General features: G+C 39.5%; 1 protein-coding gene across 2 annotated transcripts in view; it reads right to left on the bottom strand.

Annotated features, from left to right (window-relative positions):
* Positions 1 to 13,612, bottom strand: part of CRYBG1 (crystallin beta-gamma domain containing 1) — a 186,666-nt gene that overhangs the window by 9,665 nt on the left and 163,389 nt on the right. For both annotated transcript variants that reach the window (XM_023254207.2, XM_023254209.2), the window contains 7 exons: positions 12,582 to 12,736; positions 11,777 to 11,903; positions 11,541 to 11,686; positions 4,690 to 4,816; positions 4,452 to 4,484; positions 3,311 to 3,423; positions 1,558 to 1,687 (listed from right to left, as the gene is read on the bottom strand). In XM_023254207.2, coding sequence (XP_023109975.2) covers positions 1,558 to 1,687; positions 3,311 to 3,423; positions 4,452 to 4,484; positions 4,690 to 4,816; positions 11,541 to 11,686; positions 11,777 to 11,903; positions 12,582 to 12,736 — 831 coding nt within the window. The remainder of the gene's footprint in view (positions 1 to 1,557; positions 1,688 to 3,310; positions 3,424 to 4,451; positions 4,485 to 4,689; positions 4,817 to 11,540; positions 11,687 to 11,776; positions 11,904 to 12,581; positions 12,737 to 13,612) is intronic.

Genomic DNA, 13,612 nt, shown 5'->3' with positions numbered 1-13,612 from the left:
TAAGATCATAAATAATACATCAAAAATTACCTACCTGCTTAAAGTTTTGTGGTTAGGGTGTGGTAACTTACTGCTTCATTGATGTGGATGTGCCCTGACATGTACAAAGATTTCTGCCGACCAGTAAACAGAGCAGATTAGTGTGTAGAGGTGGTTTGTATAGTGTAGGAATTAGGTTATATAAAATATACTAGAAGGAAATGACATAAGTATCACAAGTGGCTGAGCATATCCACCAAGTACTAGGTGAAGGAAGGCATTTGGAAACTGCAACGGCAGTGGGTTTGGTTTTTTTGTTTTTTGAAAATATATTTGGAGGTAGCTGTTAGAATTCTAGGGTGGTTAAATACCAAAGTTTTAGATATTTCACTGTAAGTTAGTGAATCTTAAACACCATACCATGTTTCACTGATACTATTTTCACATCTAAAGAAACGGTCAACATTTTAGTTATTTGAACAGGCAGGGAGGAGATAAAGCCATCTCATGTATGTTCTTTCTACCTGTAAGACTGAAGTCACCAATGACATATGTTTTAAGCTTTTTATAAGAGATCAGCTACAAAAAAAACTAACAAATATTTCCAAAACTACAGACACACCCAGAGTTGAACAATCGGAACATTATCTTGCTGTTTTATTGTACTGAATATTGCTTTAGCTACATCAAAAATTAAAGGTTTCTATGCAAAAAGGGGCACCATAATCTAAAGGAGCACATGTGTGATAAACTGGGAGAAGACGTGATTGCAAATTTCTAAGACAACAAAGCGATAGATTTAAAAACTATGAAGAATTTCTGCAACCCAGTGACAACAAAAGATACAGAAAACTTAATAAAGAGTTTGGCAAAGGATATAAAAACGGACTATTCACTGAATAGAAAATCCAAATGACTAGTGCAGGAGATACTGGTGAAACATAACACAATGAGAAAATACTTTCTACCTAATTTCTTCAAATTGACAAAAGTCAGAAAATATTCAGTAATGGCAATGACAGAGAAAATGAATCCCCATGTTCTGCCAGCAAAGATCCCAAGTAGTGGAATCTGGCATTACTTAGAGAATATTCATGCACATGGAATCCTGCAAATCTACTTTTTAAATACATATCTCGAAGGGATTCCCACACAGGTCAACGGGGATACGTGTGCATGTGAGGATAAAGTAAAATAAAAAACATTTTATAAGAATATCTAAGCTGTATCCCAAACACACTAGAATGGGTACCTGTAAAGGAGAGAGGAATAAAAATAGGGATCAGGTATGCAATGGAAGAAAGACAGGAGAGGGGCCTTGAACGAACCCCTGATGACTATACCACAACTGACTGAACACCCTTGACCTGAAGTCTGAGAAAACAGCAAAGAAAGTCAACTTCTATGTTAACAAGCTCTGAAAAGAGACCAAAAAGTTATAGGCTGGAATGTTCTATTGCAACTGTTTTCTGTGCCTCTGACTTTAAGTCCTGAGGAAGCCTCCCTGCTGGTTTCCATCAGCTGCATGAACCACACATCTCTGTGACGCCATATTCACACTGACATTTTTATACTTACAACATCTATAAAACGAAGAGACTTGAAAGCTGCTTCAGGCAGGCATCCCATCGCGGAGACACAAGGATAGTGGCCTTCCTCCAACACGTACTGATTACCAGAGAAATTGTCTCCATCATATGCAACCCAGCTATGACAGGAAAAAAACATAGACGTGTACAATATGTAATTGGAATATTCCTATTCAAGAATAGGTAGCCTGCTATATATAAAACACAATGCCGGTGGCTAACTGTTCTGTCTTCAAAAATATCTAGACCTGTTTACTTTTTTCCATTGTGTTGCAAATGAATATTCATAAGTCAGTTGTTAATTTTGCATTTGGGAAACAAAGTTTTTCTCCCCAAAATCTTCAGTTTCTATCTCTGCACCTTCCAGTACTCCTTGCTCCCCTCGTGGGTGCCACCATCCTCTAGCCCTTGAGTCCTCTCTGAATAATCCTTCAACCTTCACAGCTAATCAGTCACCTTGGGTCTACCAACATCCTTCCCAAATGCCTTCCCTTTATCCTCATTTCCAGCGCCTCGGTACTGGGCCATGAGTCAAACTACCATAGTGACTTAGACAAGTCATTTAGCCCCTCAGGGCCCCAGCATTACTAGTAAGATGGTGATTTTCCATGCTTCCTTAGAAGAGGTGGGGCTTTTTGTTTGTTCTTTTAATCCAAGGAAGCTTACTGAGGACTAATTGTAGATCAGGTACTTTTCCACTGCTGGGGATAGGACAGAGGACAAAACGAAGTCCCTGCTATCATAAAATCTACACTCTGGTGAGCTGAGACAGACAACAAATGCACAACAACAAAAGTAGCTGTCTGGTAGTAAGAAGTGAAGCAGGGCAGGGGATAAAGAGGAACTAGGACAGAGACGGAGGTGTGTGCTAATAAACAAAATCTTTACTGTAAATCTGTGCACTTGAATGCAAAGCCAGTGCTGTTTCCACTGTGCAGTGCTAACCGATATGATGGTGCTATTTACACCATAAAGAACTGTATGATTAAAGACACTATTACTATTACTATTATTATTATTAGACTTAATTCCTCATCACCTTCTGCACAGTTTGCTCCAAGTGTTTCCTAGCCAACTTTCCCTGACCTTGGGCTCTCCCCTCCCTGTAAAGCTTTTATGAAACTATTTTCAGCACGGCACTTTGGGCTGATGCCTTTCTTTCCCTTCTTATGATTACACTGTTGTCATGCAGAATGCCTATCTACCGGGGCGCCTGGGTGGCTCAGTCGGTTCAGTGTCCAACTTCGGCTCAGGTTATGATCTCACAGTCTGTGAGTTTGAGGCCTACATCGGGCTCTGTGCTGACAGCTCAGAGCCTGGAGCCTGTCTCCGTCTCTCTCTCTGCCCCTCCCCTGCTCATGCTGTCTCAAAAATAAACATAAAAAACCTTTTTTTAAAGAATGCCTATCTACCTGTAAAAAAAAACAAAAAATCCACCTTGGGAGGCACCTGAGGGATTATTAGAGTCCCGTTATGGTGACAGGACAGGCTAGAGAGTAGAGAACCTGGTCTGAATCCCATTGCACAGTGACATGGTGATTTTCAACTTCTCCATCCAAAGTGATCCCATGTCCTCTGCCCAGTGCTCAGATGCTGCAAGGTGCACCTCAGTACTAACATGGTCTTGTACCGTTGGTGGTTTCATATAGTGCCAAACACCTAGGGATGTCCCTAAAGATTTGCTGATTCGTGCATTCTACTCTCCCGGGGATTAGGCCCTGCCAGTCCACCGTTTTACTTACCTGCCTCCTAAAACTCTGCAAGACTTGGTAGAAAATGAATCATCAATTTGACTTGTTGTTTCTTCGAAACCTAGACTGCGACCTTGAAACTGTGGTTCTGAAAACAACTGAATCTTTGAAAAAGTAAACAAATATGTAAGCTTATTTTCCTAAACATATTAACTCATTCAGCCTTTGAGATGATGCAAACATGACCTGTTAGTAAACTGCTATGAATTTTATAAATCCTTTAATTTTCCACTTCTACATTAATGATCAATTAGAAATACTCTGGCCACACCATTCATGATTATTTGATTCAAAGACATCAAAGGACAATCCGACAGTTGAGGCAGCTTTCTATAGAACACCCTGTCGCAACAAACTGTGAGGCATTTTAAAGCTTTATTGTGGCCAAAAGTAATTGTTCGTCAGTTCTAACATTTACAAGAAACTGTATTTTAGAAACATAGTTTTCCTCCCTCTCAATGGAAGATACTTGCTGACTTATTAGAATCTTGTGTATGCCAATAAAGGAGGCTACAGTGGTGTTTGTGCCTCTGTAATTACGGCTGTCTGAATTCTGAACACTTCCATTAAAAAGCCTAAATAACAAATGTAACACTTCAGTTGATGCAGACGGCATACAAAGGCTTGAGTGAGAGACCGTATAAAATGTTTGTCTAATGTAGACACAGCAAATATGAAAATTCATTTTACTGTTTACCACAATAACTGTATGTATTGTTTGAGATATTAATCTTAGCGTATTAAGCAAATTGATTCTATGTAATGATATTAAATTCAACTTTACATAAGAAGAACATTTTATGTATGTATGTCCATGTCCAGAATGGAGCCTAATGCAGGGCTTGAACTCATGACCCTGAGATCAAGACCTGAGCTGAGATCAAGAGCCTAACCAACTGAGCCACCCAGGCACCCGGAGAAGAGCATTTTATAAGAAATATCTAGATATGAGTCAACGCTCTCAAGCATTTATAAAGTAAACCTAAATCTAACTTAGAAATACAATTATGGTTTGAGGTATAAAAATAAGTAAAACTAACAAAATATCCCAAATGTCTGACATTTTACACATAAGGTCAGCTTTTCAATGGAAGGCCCCTAATTATAAAAAATAGATTATTTTTTAAATTACCTTATTTCGTCTCCTTGGGCCAGTGAAAGAATCCTAAAAAATTTTAAGGGGAAGAGAGAAGGAAATGAGTAGAGCAGACATCTTGAAAACATTTTTTTCTTCTAGATCATTAGCAATTACTGTTAAAAATAACCTCAGAATAGTTTCTGTACTGTTAAGTATTACATGAACCCGAAGTACACATTAAGGAAATCCAGAATTCAGTTAAATATTCTCATACAAAAGTAGAATTCCTTACCAAATATATGGGTTGAACAGAAGAGATCTTACAATTTTTGCCTCCCCAGTCCTCAAAACTGGTATAGAAACCTTTATCCAGTATATATTGTTCTCCTGTGAAGTCAGGATTTTCATAGGCTACCCATCTAAAGAAACACAAACATCTACTTGTCATAGTTGATAGTTGACATGTATAATAAAACTATCAAACACATTTAAGTAAATATGTATCATACAGAAATTTTCATTTGTTTTAATAATCAGTAATCTTAATAATTTTTCTGATTCTCTATTAATCTTTTGGGAGATCTGTCTGTATGACAAGTCAAAGTGACAAGTGAAAGAATATCTTTACACAAACCTTTTGGTGTAAGAGTATCTTTACATGAACTTTTTGGTGTTCTCACGTGTCAAATCCTATTCCCTGAGAAAGCTCCCATGGGGATATTTTTTTCGAATTCTTACTTATTTTTTAGAGAGTGTGCAAATGAGCAAGGGGGCAGAGAGAGACAGAGAATCCCATGAGGTACAGAGAGAGAGGGAGAGAGAGTGCAGAGCCCTGAGTTGGGGGGTCGAGCTCACAAACTGGTAAGATCATGACCTGAGCCAGAGTCAGACACTGGCTCAGGTGGCCTAAGCCACCCAGGTGCCCCTCTAATTCTATTCTAAGGAAACAACGTGGACTTCCGAGAAGTATCTGTAAAGTTTTTCTTTTAAACTGCTCTTAAAAATTTTTTTAAAGATTATTTATTTTGAGAGAGTGAGCAAGCAGGGGAGGGGCAGAGAGAGAGAGAGAGAGATGGAATCCCAAGCAGGCTCCACACTATCAGATAGGCTCCACTCTGATAGTGTGGAGCCTGATGCAGGGCTTGAACTCATGAACTGTGGGATCATGACCTGAGCCAAAGTCTGACACTCGAACAAAGTGTCAAAGTCTGACACTCAGCCACCCTGGCGCCCCTCTAATCCTATTCTAAGGAAACAACTTGGACTTCCAAGAAATATCTGTAAAGTTCTCTTAAAAAGCAAGTAAGAGTTCTTTTTATTTTTGACATTAATAGTTTTCCAGAAAGAGTACAAGACACTATGTCTCTATCACACAATAAAGCATAGTGGAAAAAGGTAACAGAGGAAAAGGCTTTAAAAAAATACAGCTAAGTAAAATTTTATTTGGAACAGGATTTCCAATGTGACATGACTATGTAGTAAGCAAAACTGAACAGATGCTCAGAAACACTAAAATCTCTTTTGGGAGGTTTTCTTTTGTCACCTTTCAAGTGATCCACACTCAGGATAATTAAACCAGGATAACAAAACCAACTTATTGATGCTACTTCCTAGCCAAAGATAGTCTCTGAAGGGAATTTTTTCAATTTCGTTATATTCAACAGATAATTCTGCACCTCCTGAGTTAATTCACTGCCCTACTGATCTGCTCACAGATGAAAGGAATAATACCTAGGTGCTTGTAGACATACAACTTTCCAAAATGCTTTCACATCTATGACCACATTTAATCTAGGGAGGACTGGTTTTCCCATTTTACAGAAAGGAAAACCGAAAGACACAGAAAAGTTAATTCCCTGATTCTTTCAACAAACCTCGACTGGCCATTTATCATATGCCAGAAACTAAATGACGCTAGGCATGTGAGGAGGAAAAGTATCACACGTAATTACTTATTGGTGTTTGTTTTGAACGGGAAGGTGACACAATCAGTTAGTGGCCAGGGATGACTGAGTCCATGATGGAGTCTCCTGGGGCTCCCCCCACGCTCTCTTCACTTCATGACCCAAGCTGCCACCGGCCCTGTTAAGTTTCCTTTCATTTACTCTTCCATTACACCAGACTTAAAATAGTCCACACGCTTCATAATTAGGACAGATTATGATTTTACTACCAAAAGGGCTTGACTTTATACAAAAACTCAGATACAGTCATTACTAGGAAATGAACAGCAATCAAGGAGAAAAAAAGAACACTGTAAAAATCTCCAGTGTTATGTAGCTTATGACAGCTAATGTCTCTACACACACTTCTGCCCAAATGAACAGAGTAACTGCTAGAAGGCCAGTCCCGTCATATTTCAGAAAACACTACTCCATTTCAGAACCTCATTAGCAATTTTTAAAACCTGTTCTTTAACATGGTGAGGTCAGGAATTAGGAGACCTAGTTCCAGCTATGGTCGGGACATTAACTTTCAGATAACTTTGAAGGGCTCACTTAACCTTTGTGAAAGTTCATAGTCTCATTTGTAAGTAGAGGGCTTGGCCAGGATCCCAGGGCTGACATCATGTGAGGTTCTATGGCTCCTGGGAACCTGAGTGTGCGGCTTCTGCTCACACGGCCTTTGCCTCATGAAGAGAAGCAAAAGCCAAGCAAGAACGTGGGATCCTGCTATGTGGGGAGGAGTAGGTGCACGGCAAGAAAAATCTATTTCACAGGGGCGCCTGGGTGGCGCAGTCGGTTAAGCGTCCGACTTCAGCCAGGTCACGATCTCGCGGTCCGGGAGTTCGAGCCCCGCGTCGGGCTCTGGGCTGATGGCTCAGAGCCTGGAGCCTGTTTCCGATTCTGTGTCTCCCTCTATCTCTGGCCCTCCCCCGTTCATGCTCTGTCTCTCTCTGTCCCAAAAATAAATAAAAAAACACTGAAAAAAAAAATTAAAAAAAAAAATCTATTTCACAAAACCCAGGACTTAAAAAAAAAAAAAAAAGAAAGAAAGAAAAAGAGGTCATAGCCATATCACAAAAAAAGTATTTCTGGCGGGCTCTGTAACAAGTTAAAGAACAGAGGGTTAAAGGGCCTTTTTGCTTGATTGACTGACCTCAAGGTTTGGAAGGGAAAGGGCTGTGAGTGGGGAAAGACCAAATATAGGGGGGAAGAACAACCGAGTGAACCTTGAAAGTAGGTTTATCCAGCACGTTTTTTTTTTTTTAACCAAGTGTGAATGCTCTATTTCCCGATAAAACTAAAACAAATCACTTGTAAGCAAACACCCAACACCACATAAGCCTAATTCACTGAGGCTGAAACAAACCAACCACTTATTAAGATGTTACTTGAATTGACAGTAGTGTTGTTTTCCTTCCAAGATGCGGCCCCAGATGAATCACTGATGCATGAGGGTAAAAAAAAAAAACAAACAAAAAAAACAAACCTAAAACTCAGGTCTTAAGATTCTCTGGTAGATCTATAACTTCTACTTGAGACTCTTACGAAGAAAATTCCTTACTGTCCTTGTTTAAACAGATTCTGTACACATGAATCAACGCTTCTCTGTTTATGAGGTTGGTGGGGTGGCGGGGAGGGGGGCTGCTACAAGTACGTGCAGGTCCCAGCCTCGTGGAAGTGGAATCCCTGCTCAGAACGTAGGGGCAGTGGGGCAAACCAGCCCTTCCATGGAAGAGAAAAGGAAAAAGAATTTAAAGCAACAGCAGTTTTAATTTTCTCAGGTGGACTCTAGAAATATTTCATTTTGTTCTCAGTTTCAAAACAACGAGCCCAGTTGCCCCCATGTGAACAAGAGCACAGTGCAGAACCTGACGTTGATCAGCAGGGCGGTGAAAGGGAGTTTCTTCTGTTTCAGTAAGAAACGGAATGCATTCTCAAAACCTCAACGGTCGGATTCATAAGCATCCTTCCTGAAGGCTGGTCTCTGTTTCTGAGCTAAAAATGAATTTACCTCCCAGGGACTTTATCACCCATGTGAGAGTGAACCTCCTGCAAGACACTTCCAGAACAAGAATCTCAAAAAAGTTTTTCTGAAAAGCTTTTGAGTTCCATACTGAGAAATCAAGAACCAAGATTCCCTAATCTCTAGGTCTTTCGTAGCAATGATTATGTTTTATACAAATGCTGTGACCTCTGTGAGGACATAATATAATGCTTTGCACATAACAGACCTCAATAAATATCTGTCAGATAACCAACTAAATGACCTGTGAGGAAGCAGCTGGCCCTGGTACACACAGCCCTTCCACAGCCACAGAATTTGAAAGGAAGTGGTGATGTGTACACACCTCCCTTCAACTTCCCCCAAGACCACAACTCAACTGCTATTAAAAAAAAAAAAAAAACTAAACCAAACCAGGAAATACTAGAAATGACTAAAAATAGAAACCTATAAAAGCAACATTTTATAAAGGAATCTAATTTCAAGCAAACAAAGACTGGGCTAAAAAAAAAAAAAAAAAAAAAAAAAAAGATTGGCTCTGGGTACAATTCTACCTGTGCTAACAGAACCGTGCACATAAATGCTCTAAGAGAATTCTAGCCAGCTTCCTGTTGCTTCCTCTGCTGGGAAGCATGACTGGACTCTGACTAATGGGACCAACACACCTGGTGAGTACCAAAATGTACAACTATTTGTCCAGACTGAATTGGTCACTGTTTTCCTTCTAAATAATTAGCTTTAAATAAAGGCAGTCTAAAATACTGTAGAACCACAGCATTATCTCAGAGAACTGCCGTACTAATACCTTTGGTCTATGGCAGATGGTAAGATGTTAGGGTTCCAGAGCAGGACACAGAAGGCACTTCCTGCTAAGAAGGAAGACCCAGAAATCCCAGATGTCACTCTATCAAGAGGGCACCACAAGCAGCAACCAACACAAGGATTTGGTGAACATGACTAACAGTAAAGCATATTACATTGTACACACATCTCAGATATCCAGGGACACTACAGGAGGGCTCCATGAAATACAAATGGGTTGAGGTTAGAATGATCCAAATAGCCTAGGTTACTCATGACATAAAAAACCTAACATCAGGGTGCCTGGGTGGCTCGGTTGGTCAAGTGTCCAACTCTTGGTTTGGGCTCAGGTCATGATCTCAGGGTCATGAGATTGAGCTTCGCGTCGGGCTCCATGCTGTGTGTGGAGCCTGCTTAAGATTCTCTCTCTCTCTGCCCCTCACATCTGCTTGCATATGCTCTAAAATAAAATTTAAAAACAAAAAACCTAACAAACATTTTCAACAGAACCAACGTCAAATAAATTCATATGATTATTTAAGAATACTCTCACTTATACCCAACTATAACTGACATCAACCTGGATCATAATTGTATAACTTATTTTAATAGACACCTGTTTTGCCCATCCAGTATCTGTCCTCATTATTTCTGATGTTCCTGGGGAACAACTCACCCCGATCATATAAAAGTGGCTTCTATGGGACTGACCCTACACTACTCCAGAGTTGGGCACATAACATAGGCACGATCATCTCCTTGACTACAGTGATTGGCTCAGGCACGTACACATGTCCCAAGCCTACAGAATCAAACCGAAACCTGAAGCTTTTGTGGGAAAGAGAAGTCCTTTCCACTGGATACAGTGAGATGGAAGAACAATAAGTAGCTAATGTACCAGATGGAAGTGGTCTGCTTAAAATGAAGCCAGCACAGAAAAAAAGCCTAGTCAAGAGACAGAGAGCAAGTTCTAATGCCAGTGTCTAAACCCTATATCCAGCCATGAATGAAGCAAAATCTTGTCCAGGACTTTTTTTTTTTTTAAGTTTATTTATTTTAAGGGGAGCGGGGCAGGAGGAAAAACACAAGTGGGGAAGGGGCAGAGAGAGAGAGAAATTGAGAGAGAATCCCAAGCAGGCTCCGTGCTCCACTCTGAGCCCAATGCAGGGCTCCATCGCACAATCCTGAGACCATGACAAAAGCCGAGATCAAGAGTTAGACGCTTAACCGACTAAGCCACCCAGGTACCCCCTTTCCAGGACTTTTAAGTTATGTAGGCCAATAAATTCCATTTTTATCACTTATACCGATTTAGTTTGGCTTGCAGTCATATGCATCCCCAAGAGTCTTTTCTGACCATCTTTCAATAAAAGCTTACGTTAATAAAGCATTCAATTGCTAACTCCAGGTATGCTGAAACAATTATATTTAGGTCAAAACAATAGTGAAGAAATGAAACCGTGCAGGTGTAGATATAGGTGCTGCCACAATGGCGTAATCAGTGTTATTTCAAAGTAAAGCCTGTGCAATAAAGACACTCAGACCCTCCTCTGTCTCCCTGAAAGCAGAGATAATAAATAATAAATAATAATAAATAAATCTCCCATGTGAAAGGTGTCCTCCCTGTACCAGGAGGTAGAGACACGCCTTCATCACCAGAGATAGGGACTTTAGAGCTGAGAAGACTGTATAAACAAACCTTGTTACTTTTTATCAATTTACTACATGAGACAAATTCTGTTTACAATTCCATACTAATTAAAGCTCCCAAACAAGTTTTATCCTGCCAATTCCTCACAAATGTATTGTCTTTCTGTCTAAAATATATAAAACTCACCTGCCTCGGTCATTTCTTTGGGTCTCAGTTTCATTATTGGGCCTCCCTGAACATGTAATTAAACTCTCGGTGATTTTTTTCTCCTGTTAATCTGTCTTGTGTCAGTTTAATTAACAGGAAGAATCTCGATGGGTAGAATAAAATTTTTCCTCCCCTACAAGGACTGTAGGAAAATCGAATGGGACTTTATCCCAACCTCAGGTTTCTAGTGTTAAGATTATTTTTTATTTGATTCCCATCATAAGAAATCCAGGGAATCTTTCCATGCAGAATGGTAAGAGAAGTGGACCGGTGAATTTCTATCCTGAAACCCAAAAGTCTACTGCAATGTTACATGACACATGAAAAAAAGATTATATGAGAAAGATGTTAAAAAGCAGTTATGAAAGTATTGTGGCAGTACACATTAAATGACTGACTTAATGTTCAGTCGTTGATATGTTTATTTCCTGAGTGCCTACTCTGTCAGAGACGCTCTGTCTCTGTCAGAGACGCTATTAGTCTAATACAACGCAAAGTAAAAATGGTTAAAACCCCGGTTGGATTATTTCACTTACACTCCACTCAGTACATTAATAGACTGGGTCTTCAATCCATATCCGGTCTCCTTTAAGTTAGCAACAATTCCTAATACGTCAATACTGGAACCTTTGGATCCAAAGTTTTTTTCACTGTACATGATCATGTGAGCATTTGAAAAATCCTATTAAGAAAAAAAAAATCAAAATTCAAAGGTTAGCCATTCATATTCAAAAAAGATCAAGTATTAGCCATGAGCTTTTCTTTAACTTACACCTAATATAGGTCGTAATGACTGAATTTCTCCATTGTAACCTCCCCAATCTTTCCAGTCCTTGTACTCTCCTTCTTCGAGCAAATACTGATGACCTGTAAATCCAGGCTTCTCATAAGCAACCCAACTGCAAGAGAAAAAACATGAAGGAGCGGTAGTCTTCGTCAGTGTTGAAATTTTTCCCATGTATAAGTTTCGTTCACAAATACTAACAGTTATGAAGCTAGACATAGACTCATGCATTATGACAATTGGAATTCTCCTCTAAAATTTAAGAGACTAATAGAATGGCCTCCTAAAGAATAACCTAAGAAACATACATCAATGTTCTGTAAAGGAGTGTAGGGAGCGTGTGTGTGTGTTTAATAAGAAGACTCCAAAGAACTTCAGCAAAAAAACTGGCTAAACTTTCATCAAAGCATAATTAAAATATTATATATTTTTGGCTATGTACAAGACTTTGAAGTATATACTTCTAAAGGAAATATGTAAGATACATAAAGTGCAAAATATCATAAAAAATAGAAAGCAAACTAACAGGTCAACAGTTTGGAGAATAATATTAATAAGATGTAGATTTGATCAATCTTATCAGCCAATTTGGCCAATTTATCAGCCTCGTTCAGCTGACTGACCCCAAACCACCACCTCGATCTGCTGTGTCAACTCCAGGTCAGAGTGGACTGAGAAGAACATGTCTAAAGTTCACTCTACCACACTATCTGTAATGGTTGGGGGTGGGGCATGTATATTACTCACTAAAATGATAAAAAAGAAACTCCTCAGGTTACTCCCATCTACTTACATTCCTCTCAGAACCTTCATCGACCCCACTGACATAAATGGGAAACTGTCATCGGTTGTTCCTTCTGTTTCACCTGCTTCCGCCATAAACCTGCACATCTCTGTTTCTAGTTCCATACATTTTCCTTCAAAGAAAGGCTTTTCATAAATTACTACCTATAATAGAAGATATACCGGTAAGTGAAAGAGGTTAAAGGTTTCAACAGCTAAACTGAACGTTCAGTCATTTAATATCACTAAGCCCTAGAACACAAAATGTTCTGATCATATTTTTTTAAACTAAATAACAGTATCTTGTAATTTTAAAACTATGTTTTTAATGTTTATTTATTTTTGAGAGAGAGAGAGACAGAGCATGAGCAGGGGACTGGCAGAGAGAGGGAGACATAGCATCCAAAGCAGGCTCCAGTCTCTGAGCTGTCAGCACAGAGCCGGACGTGGAACTTGAACTCATGAACCAGGAGATCATGATCTGAGCTGAAGTCGAACATTTAACTGACTGAGCCACCCAGACAGCCCTAAATTTTTATCCTGATGTGGTGCAGCCCAAAGACAAGGTTCAAAAGACAGTTAATAAATAATTGGCTTAAAAAATTGCTTTTGTTCAATGTCTAGAACTGATATTTAGAATTTCGCTTAGGCCAAACTAAGGAACCAAGGATCCCACGTTGCTTTAAAAATGAAACAGGGGTGCCTGGCTGACTCAGTCTGTAGAGCATGCGACATCTGATCTCAAGATCATGAGTTCAAGCCCCACAGTGGGCATGGAGGCTACTTAGAAAAAAAAACAAGAAATATAAATGTGTCATAAATGTGCAAAGTAGAAATAGCAGAAAGAGCATGTTAGAGTAGCAGAAGGGGAGAACTTGTCTTGAAAACAAAGTTTTTTCCTGAGTAACTGGCAAGCGGCAGCAGGCCCCACAACTAGTAAACACAAACACAAATTATAAACTTAACACAACAATCGACCTTTTAAGCCATGACTACACGTACTGTTAGCCAGTGTAAGGGCTTTAGTCTGAGGGACGGCAT

Source organism: Felis catus, chromosome B2 (assembly GCF_018350175.1).
Source record: "Felis catus isolate Fca126 chromosome B2, F.catus_Fca126_mat1.0, whole genome shotgun sequence".
Taxonomy (NCBI): domain Eukaryota; kingdom Metazoa; phylum Chordata; class Mammalia; order Carnivora; family Felidae; genus Felis; species Felis catus.
Note: the sequence above shows the minus strand (reverse complement) of the source record. Positions and strands in the feature narration are given on the sequence as shown.